General features: G+C 33.3%; 1 protein-coding gene across 6 annotated transcripts in view; it reads right to left on the minus strand.

Moving 5' to 3' along the window:
* Positions 1–26,270, minus strand: part of PTPRK (protein tyrosine phosphatase receptor type K) — a 509,148-nt gene that overhangs the window by 96,286 nt on the left and 386,592 nt on the right. For all 6 annotated transcript variants that reach the window (XM_069488870.1, XM_069488869.1, XM_069488867.1 and 3 more), the window contains 4 exons: positions 17,756–18,058; positions 12,046–12,155; positions 10,728–10,929; positions 8,250–8,355 (listed from right to left, as the gene is read on the minus strand). In XM_069488870.1, the coding sequence (XP_069344971.1) occupies positions 8,250–8,355; positions 10,728–10,929; positions 12,046–12,155; positions 17,756–18,058 (721 nt within the window). The remainder of the gene's footprint in view (positions 1–8,249; positions 8,356–10,727; positions 10,930–12,045; positions 12,156–17,755; positions 18,059–26,270) is intronic.

Here is a 26,270-nt window from a genome sequence, read left to right on the forward strand (position 1 = left end):
TTTTTAACTTATCCATCCATGGTTTTACAAAATTTGAAAGATAATCACAAGCCAAAATGTGTGTTTGCAAGACTGAGGATGTATCTTCACAATAAAAATAAAACAAGTGTCAAAAGGAAATGTCAGAGATATCAACTGTTAATACTTAAGGAATCAGACATTTCATACTTAATAACCTAATAACAAAGTCACTACAGGGAAAGATCGCACTGAATTGAGACGAAGCCCCAGACTAAAAATTATAAACTTCATGTTCAAAAGAAACTATCTTTCCTTAATTGTTCAATGTGAGAGGTGGTTCTCCAACCACATGTTTAGAGAACTTGTTTTTATCCTTGTTACTTTCTTATTTATCAATTCAAATTAATTAAAGGGCAGAAAATAAGAAATGGGAAATCAAATTAGAAGTGATTTGACTAATTACATGAAACGGGCCTGTGCTTTTTCATTCTTGTGGTTGTCTAATTACCTAATGGTACTTAACTCTAGCTAGATCTAAATATTATTTGAGCTTAGTGCTCTCGTAATTAAAAATATCCCAAAGCCATCTTAATATTTTTAATCACTTTACCCATACTTCATGTATTCCCCATTCCTTTTAATTACATTTAAAAATATTTCTGTAATTAAGTTAAAATCAACATACTAGCATCATGAATCTTCATTCAACACTCAAAATGCGATTTCCTTACATTTAAAATATTAAAAATGACATACTTCTCTATATTATACAGATGCTTCTCGACTTACAATGGGGTTATGGCCTAATAACTCGTAAGTTGAAAATATCCTAAGTCAAAATGCAATTAATAGACCTAACCTACTGACCACTACAGCTGAGCCTCGCCTACCTTAAATGTGCTTAGAACACTTACATTACTCTATAGTTGGTCAAAATCATCTGACACAAAGACTGTTTTATAACAAAGTGTTGAATATCTCATGTACTACATATCCCTAACTTAAGATAATATCAAAATTCAAAACTTGAAGTATATTGAAATTGCGATGGTTTCACACTATTGTAAAGTTAAAAAATTGTAAACTAAACCATAATCGTAAATTGGGGGATTGTCTGTAATCTAATTTCAGTAAACATTGGTATGTAGTCATTTTTAGTTTTTTGGGAGGCCAAATGATGACTTCTCATCATACAATTTTCCCTCAGTTATAAGACTGTAAGAAAACATATATGGGGATTTTGCCATTAGCTCAAAATAGATTACATGATACATCTGGCAGATAGACTTCCTGATTTAATGCTTAAAATGTTTGGGCTGAACCCCAAATTACCTGTAATAGCCTGCCATGGATTTCTTTTAACCCATTACTAAGTAAATCCTCTGTGAATCTGGTTATAGTTTTAGCTTGGATAACCTCTTGGTGATAGCAAAATAACAAATTATACAATGTCATATAAACTTTCTCAGATTTTATCTAAAAAGTCTCCAAAGCTTCAGGAGAAATTCCCCAGCTCCAATGTTTTACCATTCCTCTTATGAACAGACTCCCCAAGATCCCACAGCTACCATTGCTCGTACTGCCTACTGCCAACATTTTGATGATAACAGAGTAGAGGTTATCATCACTGGTTACCATCAAAGTCCCTGCTCTTCTCTCTTCACTCCTTAAACACATAAGCCAGTTCTCACAAGATTTCCTTTTGCCCAAGATCAACAAAGCTCAAGATCCTGGCATTACCTTTAAAAAGTTCTGTCTTTAACCAAGTTCTATCTCCTGTAATTTCTCTTCATAATACCTTTTAATATACCATTTCTCTCCATTCCCACTGCTTCCATCATTTCATAAAGCAACCTCTATACCCTTTACACTGGGGTTGACGGTATCTTTCCATATCCCTTAAATCTCCATTGTTACTCTCACTCCCTCTTGATATATATTATCCATTTGACACTGGTATGCCCCTTGTTACCCAAATACACTAGACATAGTGTCAAGAGTTTCTTCCTTTCTCCTTATCTAGTTTTTCTACTTCTGTCATGAAGCCGCCTCTGACTATTTCATACCGGCTTCTAAACCAATGGAGATAATTTTTCAAGGGTAGATAGATGGCTGAAGGATGACATGGGGGTAGAAGTCATAATCACATGGGATGCTTGCTCAATCTAGTCCCTAATGCAATGACACCAATTATAATGTCACAAACTCACTGACTCCAACCATTAAGGTATCCTTAGAAGTGCTGGGGTTGAAAAAAAGGCCAAGAATTGCTGTCTTACAATACTCATTTCTTCCATCACATCACAAATACTATGTGGTAGTATTTTTTCAGGTGTACATCTTTTCTTTAGTAGATTATAAACCCACTAAAGACAGTAGCCATCATATTTTTAACTCCAGTGCCCATTCATTCATTCACCAAATATTTACTGAGTGATTATTATATATCATGAATTATTTTAAGTGCTGAGGTTACTATAATAAATGTAGTAGTGAAAGTCTCTGTTCTCACGAAGCTTTCATTCTAGTGGGGATTTACCAATAAAATAAAACATAAATTTTAGAAAACAAATACATAATATGTCAAGAAGGGCTAAGTGCACTGAAGAAAGATAAAGCAGGATAAGGGAAATAGGGAATGATGGGAATGGAGAATGCTGTTTTATACGGGGTGCTCAAGAAAGGCCTATGTGATAAAGTACCCTTTGAACGAAATCTGAAGGAAGAGAAGATTTCAGCTATGTGGGTAGATGTAGTATCTTTTCCTGCATAACAAATTACGCCAAAACTCTGTGGCTGAAAGCAACAAACATGGGTTATCTTATGGTGTTGGTGGGTCAGGGATTTGAGAATCGCTTAGCTAATGTGGTTTTAGCTGAGGGTTTCTCATGAGGTCACAATCAAGCTGTTGGCTGGGGCATAGTCATCGAAAGGCTTGAAAGGAGATTTAACAGAAAGGGCGTATCTCCTCCTACTTTATGTTAGAAAAAAAAAATCTACCTACTATGATTGTATAGAATGAACATAAAATTAAAATAACCTCTAATTGATTTAACTTGGCCTATATAACCTTTCTGCCCATAAAATGAGACAAAAATTATTTCTATCTTTGCTTAAATTTCAAGGCATTTTTATTTGGAATTCAAGTAAGTTCTATGTTACAACAATGGTTAAGAAAATCAGAACTATTTGGTCTCTTTATATTTATGTGATGAAACAGACTATTTTGCAGATGGATGAGGGTGGTTGCCCTAATATTTAAAGCTATGTATATGTGACTGAGTGACCCAAGGAAGACCCCTCACATACAATGTTTGAAAAGATCATGTCTATATTTTGATCTGTATTTCTGTTAAGCTATCACTTAACTTGGAACATCAGATAATTTCTTTTCCTAATTTAACTATGGAACAAATGGTGGTTTTGACTGCAAATTTCATGATTATATCCTAATTACCTAACTAAATACATATTGCTTAATGTTTTAAAATGTAAAATTAGATTTTACACACAAAATAAAGTAACCATACAATGGGTACCTTTCTGTGGCTTAAAATGCTAAAATATTTGGAAAACACTGAAATAAAATACACATTCATTTATTACACCTTACAATAATCTGAGCGTTACTACAGAGGAACTATTGTTTGTTTTTATAACATTCTGCTCTTATTTTCATTTTTTTGAAAACATAGTTATACTGGGTCAATCTCTTAGTAAATGGGACATCCTATGCATTATAATCTATAATTGTATCTCCTCAGGTTAGCATTTTAATACATGTATGAAGAAGCTTTTTAGAAAAAAAGAAATTGTGCATTTTAGAAAAGTGATTCTAAATGTGGAAAATATTCATTTTGAGTCATAGCAATGATTGTCAAGTGATGACAGTTGTAAGGATAGATCTCAAAAAGTTGGTAAAGAGATTCAAAGTTCTAGTTAAGTCAGGCAACGACTTTCAGTCTTCAGAATGATTTTTAAAATCAAAAGTAATTCTGTCAAAGAACCACACTTGCCAGGGTTGTAGTGCACATGTGTTACATTAGCATAGGGAAGCAGTCTTCATGGGTAACAGAAGGACAAGCGGTTGGTGAAAGTGAGTGTGGCATTATTTACAATGGGATTTTCCACTGTGGCCATTATTTCTTCTGTAAACACCATGATCTCTTGGAGGTAAAATTTGTTGGAAATATTGGTAAGGTAGGAACAATATATACAAAGTAACTCCCCATTCCATAGAGAGCATGACTTTTTATGATTTGGGGTAGCGATACTAAAATAATTTTTTAAAATTACTGAATAACCTCACAAAAACAAAACCCTTCGTTTTTGCTCTGCTACCACTTTAAAAGTAAAAGCTTCCCCTTTCTCTCACCTGAAGTCTCTACTCCATCTCCCTTCCCACCAAGCTTATACATCCTTCCCATCTAAACCCTGTATAGCAGGAGCAGCTGTGCCTGCGTCGCCATTGCTACTTTCTCAATGTGGCCCATGAGTGCTTCTCACAAGGACCATTGCAGCTTTCAGTCTGGATTGACCCCAGCACATTCTCTATGTTTCTATTAGAGTGATCTCTCTAGAAATGCAAAATTACTCATGGTAACTTCTGATTATATTCCTTCTGTGGCCACCTTCAGTTTTTAGGCTGGCACTAAACAGACTCTCCCTCTGTTCATCTCTCCAGCCTCAGCTACTGTCACTTCTCTCACAGACCCATCACTCGAGATGACTTGAACTACTTGCAGTTCTTAAAGGCACCATGCTATGATACATAGCCCATCATTTCCGTTGCTATCATTTGGAAGGCCCACTGTCCCTTCTCTTCTCAGCAACACCCCCCTCCCCACCAGTGAAAGTGACCCTTGGCCAAGCTAATTTCTACCTCTCCTTCCACACTCAGCTCTAGCACTATGTTTTCTAACTGCGTCATTGCACTTGTCATACTGCATTGTTACCAGTCATTGATTCCTGAGTCTACTGCCCCTACTCGTGGCCACATACTAAATTGCCTTATGTGGATTTCTCTTCTGAATCTCCAGTTCAGCTCCTGGCACATATAGAATGGTATTGAATCAACAAATTTATAGACAACATTGGTAAATTTAGCTTTCTTAATGCAACTCAACTAAACTAAATGTACAAACTCCGTATAACAAAGATTTCCCAGTTGCCATGACAGAGGATTGTGGAACTGGAATTTGATACTGGGAAGACCAGGCAGAAAGAATATATATTTCCACTGAAGGTGGGATGAACGGATGGTGAAATGCAATCTGGCAGAGGCTAGTCATGCTATAAAACAGGAAAGGATAGAATCCAGTACTTAGGGCCTATGACAGCGGACAAACTAACTCTTGGATGCTCTTAGAAGGTTTAGGTGGGAGCTAAATATTAATAAGTCTGGCTTCTCTCCTGGTGGGGAGAAGGGCCACAACACAGTGGAACGGCACCAACAATTACCAGAGAAGAGATTCTGATAGGCTGACATAAATATAGAAAAATTGAGTGGACAAATAGTTTCAAACATATCTGAAGGGAATGACGGAGATATTTGAGATGCCAGACTGTAAATTCAGTGCTAGGAAAATTTATTACATCAAACTGGGTAGTCATTCTCAAAGAAATCAGGACAGTGGATCAAATAAAATGTATAAGCCTCAAGATAAGGTTCCATTTGCCGGTAGGGAGATGGAAGGTAAGAATGTGGTCAGAGGAAAGAGAGACAGCTCTACCTGGCTGGAGGATTCAAACAGAAAAGGAGGCTCATCTGAGGCCAAACTGCCTGACTAGATCAGTCTGGTCCTGCCCCGTGGCAACCACCTGTAGGTGAGCTGTGCAAGTCAACATACAAGGCTACAGATGGACTTGGTGGGGGATTAGAATCTCAGTTGGAAAATAGATTTTTTCCTGGTAGTAAATTCACTTAAAATTTGTTTATATTATCATTAAATTATTTCTTCTTGTAGTATTCTAGGACTGAAGTTTTTTCTTTTCTTTCTTTCTTTTTTTTTTTTTTTTGCATACTAATCTTCTAAAGTGTGTAATTTGGAGTTCTCAGCCACTGGGCTCAATCCCAGGGAAGGTCAAATGTCTTGCCAACAAATACAGAGAGGTGTATTTCTGTTTCGGAGAAAGACAATATGATTATTAATGATTATTTTTGCATGATTATTAGTTCAGTCTATGAGTTAGTTCTTGGTAATTAGAAATTATGTGATTCAGGTAACAAAGTAAAAGACTTGATTTAAGAATGTGTTATCAGTAATATACTCACTGAGTCAGCAAAACCCCTGAACACCAGCTATGAGCAAAGGATTTACAAGGCTGCAGGCACCTCTGATAGTCTAAGACAAATCTGGGCACAGGGTCGGTGTTTTGTTTGGTCATTTTATCTTTGATTTACAATGCCTCGAATAGTGGCTGGCTCTTAATACATGATCAGTCAGAGTTTGTGGAAAAATGGATTAAATGAATAAAGAGTTAATGTAAGTTATATAGCACAGTTATACAATAACAATAATAATAATAATGATACACTGTGTTTACAACTTACACCAAGTAAGGCTGAATTCACTCAAATATCTAACTCTTGAAAGATAAATGCAAGTACCTGGTAGCTCATTTAAACAGCAGTAGCAGAACCGAATTTTATCTCAGGTAGGAACCTGTGAATGACTCTGATTACTTGTCAAAAGAAAAAGATATTGAGTGTAGGCATTTTCTCTTTCTCCTTTGGATCAGCAATCAGATTCACTGAGATCATTGATTCATGAATAGCACTATACACTTACTTTGAATTTTCAAGTAGCCAGTACTTCACAAGTGTTTATATTACAAGTACACACTCAGCCATCTCTCTTTTTCTCTGGTGTGGTATTCCCATGATTTTTAGCTGGAGGGAACTTGAGGATTTCTTTTATGACTTATGCCCTTTAATCAATATATTTTTTAAATTAGGAAAAATATTTTTTCTTTTCCAGTGATATAAGATTATTTGAATGATTAATATGTGCTTATAAGGTCAAATGTATTCATTTTACACATAGAATAAAGATTGATTTTATTTTTTAAGTGAAGTAAATAACTTGAGATGATTCAAATGTGAAATACTTGCACTGATTTCTGTACCCTGATTTATTTTTCAATAGAAATTTGATAAGAAAATGTCGACAAAATCTACAAGTTTCAAATGGAAACTTGTTTAAGTTTTGGACATTCATCTAATTAAAAATGTGCAGAAATTAAAGTAATTGAAATACTTTGATTCAATCCCTAAAAACAATAGGGCTCACAATTTTTTGAAAGATGAGGGGTGTCCTGTAATAAAAGAGATTTTAATATTGGAAAGTTAAAGGAAATGGCAAATTAAACTTTAATATTTACTAAGAATTCTTGACAAGGAACAATTCAGGAATTAAAAGGTCACACAGGCTTCATATGTTATAACTATTCTGTTTTTATTTCCTCAAAGCTCCTATTTTTCAATCACTCATATGAAATTATTCATAACTGATTTACTGCACTGGACAGGAGTTATTTTCTCCTTCTATTTCTGACAAATATCTTCAAAGCTCTTATAACACAGACAGCAACAGAGGAAGGGAAATGAAATGGGACTAGAGGGGGAGAAAAGGGCAACGGTCTTAAATCAAACAGCGCAGAAAGGTGAATGGTTCAGTTCATGAATATCTCAACAATTTCCTTATAGAATTTTGCCTTTAACTTCAGGTCTATCTGTAGGCTTCATCCAAATGAAAAGTGAATAAATAGAAACTAAACTGAAAAAAAGAAACTTTCTTGCCAGTAATTGCCAAATGAATGTCTCTTAGAAATAAACTAGTTTATTAGCTGTTAACCAACCATGAGAAAACATTTCTCCAACTGGCTACTTTTTATTTAACTATTACAGTAGTCCCCTCTTATCTGCAGTTTTTCATACCGTGGCTTCAATTACCCACGGTTTCAATTACCCATAGTCAACCTGGTTTGAAGATAGGTGAGTAGAGTACAATAAGATATTCTGAGAGAGAGAGAGAGAGAGCAATCGCATTCATATAATTTTTACTATAGTATATAGTTATAATTATTCTTTTTTATTGATAGTTATTGTTAATCTCTTACTGTGCCTAATTTATAAATTAAACTTTATCATAGGTGTGCATGTATAGGAAAAACACAGCACAGTATATATAGGGTTTGGTATTACCTGCAGTTTCAGGCATCCACTGGGGGTCTTTGGACATTTCCCCCCTGGATAAGGGGGGACTACTGCAGTTTTCCCATCTTACCTGATAGGAGCTCCTTTGGCTTGTGCTGGTCTCAACAATACAGTTATTGTGGTGGCAGTTTCATTGAGAGAGGCATCAACTCCTTCATAGTCAGGTAAAGTTGGAGCTGAGAAGCGATTAATGAGAGAAAAAAAGGTTCAGTCAGTTCACAGTAATATGTCATAGGTCAGGATGAATAGATGACTTTAAAGTAAGGAAAAATCCATTTAATACCTAATTATCTACAAGGTACTTTATTTTGGAGCATCCCATTTGCCACTGAAGGCTAACCTTGGAAACCTAAAGCATCAAAAGCTATTAAGTCAAGATACATTGTTGAAATTTAAATAATCTGGCAACTTCTGACACACATTTGAAACATTTTGTGAAGATGCTTTCACTTTTAGTTTCCTGAGAACTTCAAATGAGCAATGATGGGAGTGGAGGAAGGTGGACACAAAAGAGACTCTAGGGAGTATATGAATCACAGGACCTGAGAAGAGGGCTGCCTGGTAGGTCTGGGAGGGACCTGCTAATGTGCATTTCTAGAAAGTTCCCAGGTGATGCTGGGAAGAAGGTTAAGTCTGAGGCAGGGATAACACTTAGAAAGATGTTTCAATGATCTGTTTAAAATACAGTTCAGATTAAATAAAGGAACAGTGACATAAGAAGGAGACAATTATCTTAGAGTTCTTTAGGAAACAAAAACAATAAATGTTAAATATAATGCATGCACAATATGTAGATGTGTACTGTGTATGTGTATGTGTGTATATCAATAATGTCTCTAACCATTATACCTTCAATAACTTGATTTCACTTTTATTTAAATTGCTTTAAAAATGCTGAGGGAGGCAATTACTGGACTTAGGAAATAAAATTAATAATAAATTATCTTGAAAGTTCAAGTGATGCTGAGAACCACACTAACCATAATTTTATTAGCCTTAGCTGTGATTAATAGTTGTTCTCAATATAATGTGATTGCAACCAAGTTTTTAAGGTACAATCTAGTATTTAATGTACTTAGGTTAATACGAGTGAAGCCGCAATTAAATAATTCAAAGAAAAAGCTAGATGGGTATTTCAGTCTTTTTAATAAACTTTACGTTCAAACAAAACATGGTATTTGAGCCATATATATATGGCTTTCAAAAATGTACATTTGTTCAATGTTTTCAGTTTTATAAGTTTATGTAAATTTTGTAGCTATGTCTGTTGAAAGACCTTACTTATAGCACTACTGCTAATTCCACAGGGTAGAACACAATGTGTCGGTACATCATAATATCACCAAGTCTTATATTCTAGTAAAATGATGATTTAGAATTGTTCTACCAGGAAATAAAATAGCAATTTTAATACATTGTTATTTTCTGAGGTAATGATGATATTTAAAAAAAATTCTTTTTCATTAGAATATTAAGATAAATCAAATGTTAGGCCAAGGAACCATAGTTCATATTGGAATAACTAATTTTATTATATAAATTTTTAAAGTTTGGATTCTGTTCAACACATTTCCAAATAAAATTTTAGACTTAAAATAATTTAGAGAGTATGTAGCATCCTTTTGATACAAATGTTATAGATTCAGAAAAATAGAAAAAAAATTTAATGAATATTACTATGTATCATTAATATATGCTATATAGAACTATAATAAAATGAACATAAATGAACAAAAAGAATTTACAAAGTCAAAGTTAGTACTTTAATACATTGTGTGGCTGACTTTTAAAACATTTAATTCTCCAAATTTTACTCTTTGGTAATATATATTTATTTAAGTAATGTTAAATAAAACATTACATAAACTTTAGTAAATTTAGGACATATTACAACGCTGATTCCTAGCAAGAATTTAATCAGGTTTAACTGATGATTTGACTAAAGGAGAAATAAGATCTGTAAACAGTCTAGTCAAATGCAAACTATGCAACTGTGAACATAATAGAACGTAAAATTTAATTATATTTGTTTATCAACTTAAAATTCTCCTGCATTTTCCCATTTTGAAGTTTACATGCATTTAACTAAGAGAGAAAGAAAATCTGTATTTGTTTAAAATTATCAGAATGTCAGAGAAAATGGAAAAAAGACAAGACACCTGGTACTAGTATGTTAGAGCTGGCATCTTTTACCATTCTTTTGATAAAATCCATTTATAGTAAAGCTCTGATACCATAATAATTACCAGCTCCTCAAAAGTATAATAAGATCTATTAGCATTTATAATGAACTCTGAAAGATTTTTAATAAAGATATGATGTAAACTTTTAAAAGAGTAATAAAAGTGACTGAGATGTGTTTGGGTTTGGACATATAATCAGTAATAATCTGTATTCAAATAATTCTTTAAAGTGCCTTCAATCAAACATATTAAAGATTCAATGAGCGAGACGAACTACACTTGGTGTATATGTGATTCTCCAGGACATGCTATTACAAACCAAGAGAGCATGATCAATTCTATTTGTACTTAATTCATTTGCATACCTGAGATATTAGTGGTTACATTGATGGCTGTGGCTGGCCCAAAGCCTTTGACTGTGCTGGCTCTTATGAAAAACTGGTATGTGGTTCCAGGGTGGAGATGCATAAACACATGGTGTGTGCTGTTCCATAAATTTGATACAGTCTGGGGAGGTCCAGCCACTGGAACTGCAGGATCAAATGATCTTATGCTGCTATAGCTGACCTGTTTCAAGAAATATATTTCCTATTACCTATATTTCCAATATAAGTAATAATAAACTGTAACTAAACCCTTTTAAAATAAGGTAGTGTGAAAGAGAATCCATATGGAGTCAATCATAACTTTTGTCCACATCTTTTCCTTCTCATTTTAGTATGGCTATTCTTGTCATTGTGTATTTATCTCTCCCCCTCTTTCTATCATCCTTCTACCTATAGATATACCTAGAATAATATCTGACCAGACCAATATACACCTATTTTCTTCCACCAAAAAATCAAATAAATTAATATACCTTAATATTCATACATACATGCAAAACCTTGTGGTTATATACTTTAACAGACATAGAACATAGAATGTTCAATAAATACTTATTAACATATTCTTTGCTTTGCCCAAGTTACATAACAAATATCATGTAAATAGTATTCAAATATGCTAACACAGTCACAAAATATGAGACTGAACTAGTGATTCTCATTCCCAAGATTCACTCTGTAGCCACTAGAAATTTAAGCCTTTATGCTCTAATCAACACTGACTATGTAGGAACAGAACTACACATTTGTGCAATTAAAATGTTCCTTTCATTTCTTCTTTTTAGCTTCTCTTATTTGAAAAGATAATGATTTATATTCAAAGTTGACATGAAGCTCCGGAGTAGTCAGGTTCATAATCTATCTTGCTTTTTGGTATTAATTCCTTATGCTAAAACAATTTACATTCCATGGCCTCTCCTAAATCCTAGTATGGTATGAGTTTCTTAGTTTTATAAAAAGGAAAATTAGGGTTTTTATATGTGATTATTCATTACTACAACCATCAGTAAGTCTGTTTGACAAGGACAATCCTCCTTCCCTACAATAATAAAACAACAAAAAACATACATTTATTATAATACTTTAAGAACTTGAAAACTCTAGATGCTATACAGTCTTTATTTTGATACTCAATTTTGGAATCAAAGAATTTACAAATTAAGATAAAAGATAATGATTTGAATCCCCTAATCCTCACTTGCTTCTTTTCCATTATTTCCTCTAACTTTTTCCTTTTTTTTCCTCCCTCTTATTCCTTCAATCCACATTTCAATTAACTTCCTAGTTCTCCCAATACCTCATATTGAGTGATGATTCCATTTGGATCCAAAGGCTCTTTCCAGTTCAAGAAGATCTTATTTTCAAAGGATGTTCCTTGAAGCGATTTAACTGGTACAGGACCAGGCACTAGAAATATATACATTTTCTGGTCATAAGAATGCTTATATTAGAAAAAGACAAAGCAAATCATGTAAGCTAGAGAAACAAAATTAAATATAAAATAAATAAAAATGTGTTCTTAAAAAGCAAATAAGCTATATGACCATTCTTCTGACTTGACTTTGATATATGGGAACTTAAAGTAATTCTATAAAATTCTAAAGCAGAAAATGTAGAAATGCAAAGTAATATTTATTCAAAAGAATATTCTATCACCTCAGAGAGTTGCATAAATTATGTAGTCTCTTTTTCTCTGTTGTGTACCTCTAATAACATGAAGATCTTATATGTAATTTGTTTCAAGAACAGAGCTATATTTCCCTGAAAGATTTTTTGAAGATTATGATAATCCCCCAGTCTCCATAAACAAAGTTCATAAAATAAATTATAATAATAATTAACATTCTTTGGACTCAAAAACCAAATCACATAGCACTGAATTGAAATACCCACTAATAGTCAACCTGATTTTTATAGCTATACTTATTAAATTTTCTACAATTTAAAAAAAGCAGTGTTATTGTAATTTTATAAAAATTGTTAACAATGAATAGGTTAAAATATCATTGCTTTTAAATGAAATTTACTTTTTCAAAGCAAAGAATCAAACCAATTTGTAACATCAGACTTGTTTAAAACAATCTGCCTAACTACTTTTCAAGTGTCCCCAGGTATGACCAGATTTGAGGAGCCTTCGCTCCAGTCTTTATTCGCAAATGTCACACAATAGGCAATACCCAGTGGAAATGCTGAATGATGCATCAGCTTCTATCAACAAAATGCAAGATACTTTAGCTATTGTGTATTTTTCTTTTATACATTTTACTTAAATACCTAACTTCTATTCATTCACATAAATATCCAGTTTCTACTTTTGATAATGCCTTAAAATATATACTACCTATCCTACTTGGCTTAAAAACTTTTTTTCCTTTTAAAAATATCACCTAATATTAGACAAGTATGGTTTTTAATTACTATTTTCCCTTAATCTAACGTTTCAGTGAACTTTACACATGACATTATCTAGAAATGTAGTTTCAAAGTAAACAGCAATTTTGTGAGGATTGAAATAAATTAAAAATCACTGAATCAAAGGAAATGCATTGCATCGTGGCCAGCAGCATCAAGAAATTCTGAATGATACGTCACGAGAGTAAGATTTATTTCTATCTATAAGGAGACTATGAATGATATTACGACCTCTGACACAGGCAACATAATTTGGCACATTATCTGTAAATTCATAAAGGAAACAAATCCATGGTAAACAGAAAAGATGCCCCCGTTACACTTTAGAAGATATGTCCATGCATCTGTCAGCTTAAGGTGCAGAGAGAAGTAAACCAAAGGTGTCCACTCCCTCCTGCTTCATAGTACCAGCACAGGCTATGCAGCCAATCAAGGATAGGGGCAGTGACAGACCCTGTGCGCCATCTGCAGAAACTGCTGAGGCTGCCATGGTCATCGGTTTGTTTTCCAAGGGAGTACCTGTTGTTTCCATTCTACTCAAATGACATAAACTTATGATTGTAATTAAGGAAAAGATATTCATCTTTATATACCTCAAACTGGAAGTGGACATAGGGGAAGGAAGGAGCGAAATCCCCAATTAGTAAGTAAATGTTTATCTGATAGCATTATAGTAATAGTCATGTTCACCCAACACAATTTGGCCTAAAAATACTATGAAATGGCATAAATGTGTTTCAAATTGTTCCCAAATAGTGATAGCTTAAAACGTTTGCGTAATTCTGCATTGAAAGTAGAACTGGAAAGCAGCTTTCCTTGAATTTTTGTATTTCTATGTTCTTCTTATACATGTTCTACTGTGTCAAAAGAATTCACTCCAAGTACCTACAGGTCACATTTGTAAGAGGGAAAAGATTGTGGGGAAGTTACGGGCAAGAGAGTGGCATACTACTTATCTTATACTTGGACTAGCGTAGTGAGAGGATGGGAGACAGAATTACAGATACTTACGTGAACTACAAAACATACACATAAACAAGTCGGGGTGAGGTGTGGGACAGACCAATTATATTCAATAATTTTCTACATTTGAAGGAAGATGATGTCTACGTATATAACAGACAATGTCTCTATGTACTTATGATTTGTGTAAATATAACATGAAGTTACTAGAACTATTATCTCGGCAGTCTACAGATTGCAGGGAATGTCACTTCAATTTCCACATCAACAACTTTTAATGGAGACAGAATGCTGACTTTTATTCCCCTGTTTGAGATTTATATGAGTGCTGTTTCAGCTAATTTTTTTTGAAAGTCCTGTAAAATATAACTCTCAAAATGGCAAAGAGAGGAAAAATGATATATGGGTGGGGCAAGATTATATTAAATAAGCATTATGGCCTTTAAAATGTAATAAATGTACATTTAAAAATAGCTTTGTAGTCTCAAAAAATGTCCCCAAACCAGGCTTTTCTGCTGAGCTAACTTCATAATATTGAGTTTTATGAATGCTGGAATAAAAAATGAAAACAAAACCTCACACAAAAAATTCTGCCCATGCATTAAAAAAATGTACGCAATAAATTAAATATAAATTCTACCTTAGGGTTCTGGTGGGAAATCGTTCTAGCTTTGCTCTTGTGATTTATGGATGTCTTCAGAATTCTTTTCATAAAATTATATCCCTTTATTATATGGTTGATAATTTATTCCTTTTCTATGTATATACGGCAGCAATAATTTAGTAAGATTGACTTAATCAGATCATCATAATCCATCGATCTTCACAACAGATTATGACTTAAATATTCTTTTTCCCCTCAGGAACATTAAGACATGTGAGGTATTTTATGTAGAAACTGAAGCTCACATGTGCAGATGTGAAGACTGAGTCACTTGCAAATGCTTCACAGAAAAGTCTGTATATCAATCATTATATTTTATATGAAAAACAAAAACAATGCACTCACAACTGAAGAGAATAGTCGGTGACCATGCTATGAAATAATAATATACCACTTAGTATCATTAAAACCAGTAAAAAAATTCTTCAAAGCAAAGGTTAATGAAACTAGGTTTGAAAAAATATTAAAATTAGAATATGCAGTCAATGTCATTTTATTTTTATAAGACTATTCTGGATAAAATAAACAGCTCAGTCCTATGTTTGATCAATGTAGGGCATAATTTAAAATTCCAAAGCAATTCATTCCCTGATTATTAGTCTAGTCATTTGTGCACTAAAAAATGCATTTAAAAATTTAATGCAATACGAAAAAGATTAAATAAGCCTGACTGCATTCTATTGTTTGTGAAAAAGAAAGGCAAACTAACAAACCATACCAAAGAATACCATCAAATGAATTGCATTGTTAGACAGTGATTGGCTAAAAAAGCACAAAACTCATGTAACTGAGTCTACCATTAGTAATTAAGAAACCACGGTTTTTAAAAAAAATTTAAATGCAGGCGATAAAACATGTGAATACACTCTTATTACTAAATGTGTGGATTACAAAATGCCTAGTGTGACCCAACCACTGTAACATTTATTCAACACTTTATGAGATATAGATTTTTCAGAGCTTCTGAATCTAGGATTAGACTTCCCATTTCTATCATGCATATAAGAAACAATTACCCCAACCCAATCTTTCTTGTATAAACATGTATTGAGGTGTGTGTGTGTACGCACATATCGGGGGGCGGGAGAGGTACAGGTGTTTGTGTGTTTATATGTTAGGGCAGGGGGAGGGTGTTTGTTGTTTAAATATTGTTGGCGCTTCGATTAGGTGCAAATTCAAACATGATAGCTGAGATAATCAACATGACAAATGTATATTTATCACAAATAAGTCTTTGGCTTATTCTCTGAAATTTTAGGAATATGAGTCTATGTATAATTTTAGAACTATATTAATTGTTGCCTTCAAAGTGTGAGCTAAATGAGGTTAAAGGGCTCTCACTTCTCTTCATTACGACAAAAACAACAGGACAAACTAGGGTCATTTCCACTTTTCTGAGTGGGAGAGTTTGAAGTGTTAAGAAGTATGTCTAGAAACTATGGCATATTAACCTATCTGATAGCATCTCCTACTTGGTAGGCACCAAAAGATACATCTGAGCCTAAAGTTCAGAATGTGAGGGAAGTTGGGAACACCTGGCTATATAAAATACATCCTCTTTCTGAAACTCAAATAAAAATGTAGCCCTACTGTTAAGCTATTGAAGGAGAATTTTAGAAGGGGATGAACCCTCAGAGACCACCTCCTTAAAATCCCTCATTTAGGGATGAGAAATGGAGAGCTGGAGAGCAAAAGGATTTGCTAAGCTTACAGAGGTATTAAAACCAAGACTTAAAGCTTGTGGTTCCAGACTCCCAGTTTAGCTTTGCCTCAGTTCAATATATAGCACACTTTTTTTTTCTATATGCTTTCGATCATGAAAGGAAATTCTAAAATGTAATGTGTTACATCAAAAGAATGCATTATTGTTATTATTAGAATATTATCATTGTAGACTTTTGTATATAATAATGTTTTTGCTGAATTAGGAAATATATTGATATTCACATTATAATATACTTAGTGCGGTATCAGGTGTCTGTATATTATAATATTAATATAAATATTTGCAGTGGCTCATGCCTGTAATCTTAGCACTCTAGGAGGCCAAGGCAGGCGGATTGTTTGAGCTCAGGAGTTCGAGACCAGACTGAGCAAGAGCGAGACCCCGTCTCTACTAAAAATAGAAAGAAATTATACAGATAGCTAAAAATATATACAGAAAAAATTAGCCAGGCATGGTGGCACATGCCTGTAGTCCAAACTACTTGGGAGGCTGAGGCAGAAGAATTGTTTAAGCCCAGGAGTTTGAGGTTGCTGTGAGCTAGGCTGATGCCACGGCACTCTAGCTTGGGCAACAGAGTGAGACTCTGTCTCAAAAACATATATATATATATATATTTGTCCCTATTATTTAAATATTAAGAAGTAACACACATAGAAATTAGACAAAGTATAGTTCAGTTACTTGAATGACAATAAGATATATAAAGGAGGATAGCTTGCTAATATCTAATAAAGGCCTTTATTTAGACCTGAAGATATGAACTGGTGCCTTCTTTTATATTGAGACTCACATAAAACCGTCTAAGATGAACACAAAAAGTAAACAGTGTTGTTTTCAGATGTTAGGAAAATAAAAGCAGCTAATATTGGTTTGTAAAATGCAAAACCCTAAACTTTTTAATCAGTGCATTTTACCAATAGGTAAATTGAATTTCCATTCAATAATTACTCTATGGATAATACAAATTATTTTTGAACACTTGAGGAAAAAAACTCTATTTAAGCTTTTAGTGTTGCCACTTCTATATCACTGTATACAAAGAGAAGACAACAGAGGTATATTTCATTTAGTATTTGGATGCTTCTCTGAAAATACTGAGTTCTGTTAAATGCAAACTTTTTCCAAAGTTATCTTCATTAAAAGAATTCAGCAGATTTCAGAATCCAATTCAGTATTGGGTAATCTAGGGAAAATTTTAAGCAATTATATTATTGTTGTTAGCATAACAAAGTATGAGCATACCATCTTCATCAGTTTGAATAATTGTTTCTTCACTCTCCTTCCTTCCTTCCGGATTGGTTAGGATCATCTTGAGGCTGACGTTTGTATAAGGTGGCAGATGGCTCACAACATGCTGAGGGGCTTTGGGGTCCATGTCCAGACAGTCTGCCTTGCTCTCGTTGTGACCACGGAAGTAATGGTAGCAGATAGTGACATTAAAAGTGTGGCAACGAGTAATGTTGTAACCCAGTGATTCCCAGTCCACAGCAATGCGTCTTGCCTGTATTTCAGCAATCTTTAAAGTCTTTGGGGTTCGCATAGGTTCTGAAAAATAAAGTTGCAGACAGCTGTCAATTTTACCATGAATAATCTTGGAAAAATAAAATGCTGAGTATGATGTAGCATATGCAAATCTAGAAAATGTACAAGTCATCCTTTATTTTCATTTGTTTTATTTATTTGTGATCTTATTCCGGAAAGTTTCAATCAGAGACAATGACTCACTAATGGAAAAATAAATGAGATGTAAAATGTCAACAATCAGGAACTTGTTAGAAAAATAAAAAAACTGAACATGTGGCCACAATGCCTTTATTGTTGCCGTTATTACTGCCCAATTCCCTGTCTTTCTTTTCTTTTGTTGTTGTTGAGCAAGTAAATTAGCGCCAACACATTCTACTCTATGATTTATCATGTCACCAAGCTATGCTGTATACTAATTAGTCTAATTGTAACACTAAACTACCATCTACAAAAAAATGACACAGATATTAATTAACATTAATTATTTCAGTAATGATGTTCATCAAAGCAAAAAAAAATTGAGAAAAATTACAAGAACATATGTGGATGTTCACATTGTCTTCTTTCCTTATTTATCTCATTCTGACTTTTCCTCGAAACACTCAGGTCTTAGGATCCATTCCCTGTCACCCAAACCAAACGGGGAGGTGAATTTCCATTCAACTAGAAAATGCTGGCAGAACTAAACACTCCAAAGATTGGAGTCCATCCATCACTGCTTCCCAAGTGTATTCCTTCCTCATGCAAGACTAACTTTAATCGTTTAACTTAATCAAAATAATTACTCCATGAAAGTCATGGCCATGGCAACGTCTACACAGTAAAGAAACTGATATACAGCAAAACCTTAATACATCGATTTGACCAAAAAAAAAAAAAAAAAAAAAGGCAAGGCAAAAGTCAAGGATAATTCACTAAGGATAGTCAACAACCCTGCTAAATGGAAATCACTAGAGAAAATAATACCAAAAAAGTCTAACTTGGTTTTTTTTAATAAATTTTTACTTTTGAGATTAAAATTACAGTTCCATAAAAAATAATCAGCATGTTACACAGATGGCAAGCCCAAACTGGCATTCTAGTATTTAATACACAATCTGATATAAACTCTGGTGGCCACTTAACTTAAAACTACAATAGTCTATATACATGCATCACATTAATCTTTGGTACAATCTAATGCTTGGGTTATGTTAATTGCCAATCTTATGACTATTCACAGTACCCATCCTCCCTATTTTACCATTTTTGTTTCACATGTTACCTTAAGCACATAGGTTGGAAGAATGTCATGGTTCTAATCATTTTTAAAATTGCTTTCTATGTCTAACTCTATGCTAGCATTTTCCTCACCAGGCACAAGAGTGAAGTGATACTTTCAATTCAGTCTAGTTAGACTAAAAACACAATCTTTGCTACAACTGCCCACAAGCTGAACCAGGCAATTCTAGCTGGGATCACCCTAAAAATTCCCAGATGAACTGTTATTTTGCTCCCTGCTAGGTAGCAACCAGATACTATTTAGTAGCCATTCTAAGATTAGGCCATACTTTGTTCTAAAAGTATCCAGAATGAGAAAGTAAGATTTCCCATGGAAATACCTGGAGTATGTGAATGAACAACTCCCATGCAGGAATGAGAGAAAACACCAATGAATATTTACTCCTTTATTTAGTACTTTTTAGGTCTAATGTTCATATACTTATTTTCATATACCCCTTATTTTGAATCAACATTTCCCCATTTTATGAATTTCTCTCTTTCCAAATCATCACTCTCTCACCAGTCTTTTCATTTTGTCTTAGTATTCAGTTTACACTTACCCTGCATTCTAATACTATTTTTAAAAACATATCTAGACAGCTTACACACTGAGAAAGAAGACAGAGTAGCTCTGTATCCTCAAATCTTACATATCTAAGGGTTGGCAAAAGATATATATTAAATATAATACATTGCCTATTATGTAGAAAATGCATACGGTTCACTTTGAGTGATAATTTTGTGTTAGTGTATTTAAATGCTGCTTACTTTGGTACTCATTAAACACTATCATTTAAAACCAGGGATGAATAGCTTTACTAATCCTGTATATATGTGTATAAGCCACTATCATAATTTCATTGACTAATGCTTTATTAACTGATACAGAAAGAGTTGTGGAAAGAAATAATTTTCTAAGAGGCAAAGAATCTTTCAACAAGGTCAATGTGTTATTCAAAATTTATATTTTTCACCACAGCTTGAATAAATGATGTAAATCAGCAATGCTCAACCTTTTTGGCACCATGGACCAGTTTCATGGAAGATAATTTTTCCACAGACGTGTGTGTGTGTGTGTGTGTGTGTGTGTCTATGTGGCGGAGCTCTACAGCCCAAGGGGTTGGGGACCGCAGCTGTAAACTGCCCTATTATTGCTAAAATAGTGATTTAAACATAATATTACTCTTACATTAGGATACTATTCAGAAATATACACACAAAGTTAAAAATCAAAACTCAATTGTTCCGAGTTTCATGGAATGAATAACAACTCAGAGTCACTAATTACATTTTTTCTTACTTGGCCTGTGCCTTAACTTTTTTTCAGTTTTTATTGAAGTAGGAACTTTGTGTGTGTGTGTGTGTATACACACACACACACACACACACAGACATAGTACGCACACACACATAAATGATAGATAGTCTGCCATGCAACTCCTCCGAATTCTATCAGGTTTGACATGGGCTGACAACTATATGCATATGGATTCTTATATTAGAGTTTTTATAAGCAGCAGTGACTCAAGATGGCTCTACTACTGTGAAATCCATTCAAAGAAAATTTTATCAAAGTACTCAACAATAAAATTGCCTAAATTTCGCACCTTAATCTATTATTTCTCATGTTTTATCAATAACTGTATTATATTTCTGAAGTATGAATACATAAATAAAAATTTTAACTTTCTAAATCAGAATAATTATTTGAATTGTCATGGAATAACTGAAAGCAGAAAGATATTGTTTGGAAATTCATATGTTATATAAGAGCTGGGCATAAAAGCTATTTTAAGGATTAAATAATTTAAAGCAATGACCAAGCATGATCAATGGCACATAGAGGTACTATAGTAAATTGTATATACAACAACATAAAAACCCAAAATGATGGTAAAACAATGTAGAATACATTTAATGCATTGTTTGTCAATTGTTTTGGAATTTGCTAAATGTACTTTCTCTTTAATTTTTTGACTTTTCATTTTCCAATTTTTATTAAGTATTCCATATATTATAATTTTAGATAATATTTCTCTCTCTCTCTCTTTCTTTCTTTCTTTCTTTCCTTTTCTGGTAAAAAGAAACCAGGAATTTAAAAAAGTTGTAGGGCAAAGTTTCATTAGAAACTTAGGAAGAAAAGAAACACAGCAATGGAATGATCTTCATTGCAACAAATAGTTATATTTAAATGTTTAGATCAAGTCATCGATCTATTATGAAACAAAAAGATTTTCTATCATACAAAATGTACTATTAAAAACACTGTGGGAGGTACTAAAATGAATAAAATATAGTCTCAGACCTCAAGGAGCTTACCATTTGTTTATTAAAGATTTAAAAATTAAGATATATGTATGTGTATGTATATATGTATATATACACACACAGTGTGTGTATATATATATGTATATGTATATATACACACACATATAAAATATGAATGGAATAAAATACTGTAAGAATCCAAGAGGGTGAGATAACTTCCACCTGTCAAATGGAGGAGACATTTGTGTTAGGTCTCAATGGAGAGAGGGAAGATCTGTACACACAGTTTGGGTAAAGAATTCCAAAGCAGAGCAAACAAGATGAATGAAAACATGGAACACAATTGGAAAAAATGTAATCCCATTTTGGTTGCTGTACAAGTTACCTGGTAGGAGATAATGTAGAAAAGACTGGTGGGAAAAGATTGGGAAAACTTCAGATGTACGGTAAGAGGTTGAACTTACAATAGACTATGGGAAGTCACTGAGAGTTTGTCAGCTGGAAGTGAACATAATAAAACAACTGCTTTAGCAAGATTTATTTGGAAGCTATGTCAAGGGTGGAGAAACTATAGGTAGAGAAATAAAAAGATTGCAATGTATAAAAGGCTAAGCAAGGAGGGTGACAACAGGAACACTTAGGATAAATGCTACTGATGTGGAAGGACAATTGAAAAACTTGGTAGTTATTTGGATTTCAGATATGTGAATGGATACAATATAACTAATGTGTTCAGTATGAATGACTAAGAAAATTACAGCATTCTTAAAGAAACAGAGAAAAGTCAAGAAGAGACACAAATTGGGGGTTAAAATGATCCAGCAGTTCACTACCATTTATTTATTACTTTCTGTTGGTCAGGAAGTATACCAGGAACTAAGAATACAAAGATCAATTTGACAACATTGTCAGCTAAGAAACAAGACATACAAACAATACTTGAGCAGATCTGTGTTTTATATAACTGGGGAGTATTCTGAAGAAAAGGAGGTATAAATAGAGCTATCAGTCCACCTTAGGGGTTGGGGTACTCCCATTCTTTCAGAGACAGCAGAAAGAACAAGAGAAAAGGTAACAAAGAGAGAGAGGGAGAAGAGAGAGAGAGAGAGGGAAAAGGAAATGGGAAGGGAGAAATGGAGTAGAGGGGAATGACAGGAGGCAGAGAGGGAGGGGGGAAACAGAACAGCACATATGCCAGCGAGCTTGAAGGGAAGATGGTGTTAAAGACATCATGTTACAAACTCACTCAAGGGCGATGTCAAAGAGAGTTAGATAAATTCTAGTGCCTACTTTAACTCTACCATATCCCATTTTATAGATGAAAAAAACTGAATTCTAAGGGAGGCTATCTGACTTCTGTAAAGAGACCCGTGAGTTAACAGCAAGGTCAATACCAGAAACCCGATCACACCATAAAAAACGTTAAGTATTTGAAGTGTGGGTGTGTTAAGTAGCTTGATTTAATCATTCCACATTATATTAATAAATTATAATATCACTTTGCACTCTATAAATTTATATAATTATAAATTAATCGACTTACAATTAAAAAAAGAAACACCATTAAGTTCAACTTTCTCAGACTGCTCTACTTCTTTATGAAATTTGTGTTCCAGGCATGCACTCATCTGACTCTTTCCCCAAATCATCAAGCAGAGGTTCAGATTGGGTAAAATCTATAACATAGGACTGAGCAGAGGAATTAAGAAGGCTGAAGGTCCCATTTTTTTTATATATTTGGAGAACAGGATAGGAGAATGAACATTAAGAAGCAAGCCCAAGGAAAAACAGTTACCTATTAAATTTTTAAAAACATACATGCAATAAGAACTGCAAGCATTAGATGGTTTTCTTTATCTTTCCTGTCAAATGTTGATCAGCAAGGTCTACTAACTTTTCCCATTCCTTTTTTGCCTTTTATGGTCCACCTATTTCTTAATTGTTTCAGTGAGAAAAACTTTGTGAAATCAAGATGAAATATAAAGAAATGGCAGAGAATTTCTATATTAAATCTATGACCAGTATTATATAATTAGCAGGTAAACAGAGAAGTAACAAATCACTGCCCTCACTTAAATTCTAAATAGATCAAGCATGGATTTATATCTGTAATAATTTATGTGTCAAATATTTAACCCAACTTGATAGGATAAAATGAAGAAGTACTTAATAATTCTTAATAAGTGGTTCTAGGTAACAGATAAAAGGAAATTCATTTTTTTTTTTAACAGTTCAGGAGATGACAGGTCAATCCATGTCCCTTTGTAGTGATAATTTCTAGTTACTCTGAAAGAGTTGTGAAAACAAAAGCTTTAGCATCTATAAGAGAATGGAGGGCAGGGATCATATTTCCCAAGAATCAGTTTTTAATGATAAAACTTATTATCCAGCTGTCAGTCAGATAAAAATAGAAGATGTCCCAAAGCTCGTGCCAAAAAAAAAAAAAAAAGGAATATCTTGTCAAAGATGTACACAAACTAAGAACACTGAAGCATGACAGGAGCTTCATGCTCCTGGCTGCCTTTTCATCTGAAATCTTAGAAGCCGACTACAAAATACAATTTTCATTCCATTTATCAAAACAAATACAAGAAAAGTGAGTTTTCTGACTGCCAGAGAAAATATTTGTGAGTGTAAATAAAAAAGAATTAAGATGAAATTTCTGAACAAAGAAATAAAACCACAAATGAAGAGAACAGTGCCATACCTTGGGGAAGGAAAAACTTAAGGTCTTTGAAAGACATTGTCTTTTACTGTTACCTTTAGGTGCTTTGTATTTTTATTCTTTTCCTCATGGTAAGGACTGAGGATAATCAAGGTTTTACATTTCACATCTTTTCAATGTTATAGCATCATTAGTCTTGCCAAAAAGATTTCATCTCTGCTCCCCTGGGTCAAATTGAGTTAATGATAAGTTGGTGAGATGACTTGATTAGTACTGTAACATGAGGGAGCCTCAGGTCCAGGAATAATCACAAGCCAACTGTCAGCTCTTCTGCCTTTCTGGCTGTGTTGCTGAAGTGACATGCTTGGACTCGGGGGATATAAAGTGACAGAGGGTGCATGGCGCACTCAGCTCTCCTGCAGAATCAACGTAATATTTACCCATGGCCAGCAGAACCACACTAAGCACATCATCAATTTAAACCAAAACAAGTCATTACCTCTGCTCTCAAGAGTCTTACTGAAGTTCATCATATAATTTTAATAAAATTAACATTTGGTCCCTCTCTACATTAATGCCAAGTAAATTGTTTGATTTTTAAAGAACAATACTACCAAAGTGACATGGATAAAAAGAAAAAAAAAATGATTCTTTCTTCAAAGGATAAATCCCACCTAATGTCTTATCATGAGACTTCATTCTCAAAATGTTAGCAGGTGAAAATTTGGGGACACTTAAAAGTTTTTCAGTTATATTTTTATGTAATGATATCAGAATTAGGAAAAAATCAGTATTAGGAAAAAAACATGTAATTATAATCAATGAACCCACTTCAATTCATCTCTGATACTGCATATCATCCTTATGTGTTATTTAAATGAAACTTAAAAAGTAAAACATTTTCTATGGGTAACTGTCTATACTTGGAGAAAATATAAGAAAGGCATTTTCTTAATTTATCAAAAACAATAAGAGAATAATCTACTTCTATAAAAATAAGCTTTATTATTCATAAAAATGTTTAGCAACAGCATAAATCACAGACACAAAAATGTAGAGTGATTTGTACATAATGCTAAAAAAAAGGTAATATGGAAAACACTTTTTCCTAATATTCAGTGTAAAAAAAGATGACTTTAGAAGAGCTGTATATAGCAATGACAAAATTCTAAAGGGAATTTTCAATGCCTTCTTTATCTTTAAAAGAAGATAAATTACCTAGGTATAGCCACTATACCTAGCCATAAATTACCTTAATATTTATGTGAAGATTATATCAGTGATATCTACCTAGAATAGTGCAGTAGTTTAAGAATTTTATTTCCCTACTAATGGGTTATGTTGAGCTGCTACATGCTTATTTAGTATTCTGTTTTTAATAATGTGAAATATTTCGTAAGTGCTTGACATGTGCCAGACACTGTGGTAGTATGGTCTATACTTTAAAATATGGCTTTTAATGGATATGTTTTTGTCTTTCTTCACTATGTTCCATAGAGAATATACTAAGTGTTGAAATAAAAATTCTACAAGTGATAACGCATGTCAATCGTCTAAGCTAAAATAGTTGAGACAGTTTACCAGTAACCTATACCAATACTGCAACATAACATTTATTAAAATATTTTAATTTTTATATCAATATGACTTTGCATATATAAAAGTAAATCTGCAATATAGTCTAAATTTCTTTGCTTTTGAATGGCTAGAACTGGGAGAAAATAATACATTTGTATAAAAATTTTTATCCAAACTCCTCTAACACTGTTTAGATACAGAAATAGTACATGTTTTTCTCAACTACACAGCTCTCTTATAAATATTTTATATCTGTCCTTTAATGATTGCTCAATTCAAAGTAGGAAATTATTATAAAGTATATTAATTAAGGAAATGTTGAAGGCTGAGTTTAAGTGAGGATATCTATGATATGGATCTCATTGTCCCCCACCTCCCACAATAAACTATTACAATTACATTATAATGCTATTCCAATTATGTGCTGCCCATTTTGTTCCTTACAAACATTACGATTTT

Source organism: Eulemur rufifrons, chromosome 15 (assembly GCF_041146395.1).
Source record: "Eulemur rufifrons isolate Redbay chromosome 15, OSU_ERuf_1, whole genome shotgun sequence".
In the NCBI taxonomy this organism is placed as follows: domain Eukaryota; kingdom Metazoa; phylum Chordata; class Mammalia; order Primates; family Lemuridae; genus Eulemur; species Eulemur rufifrons.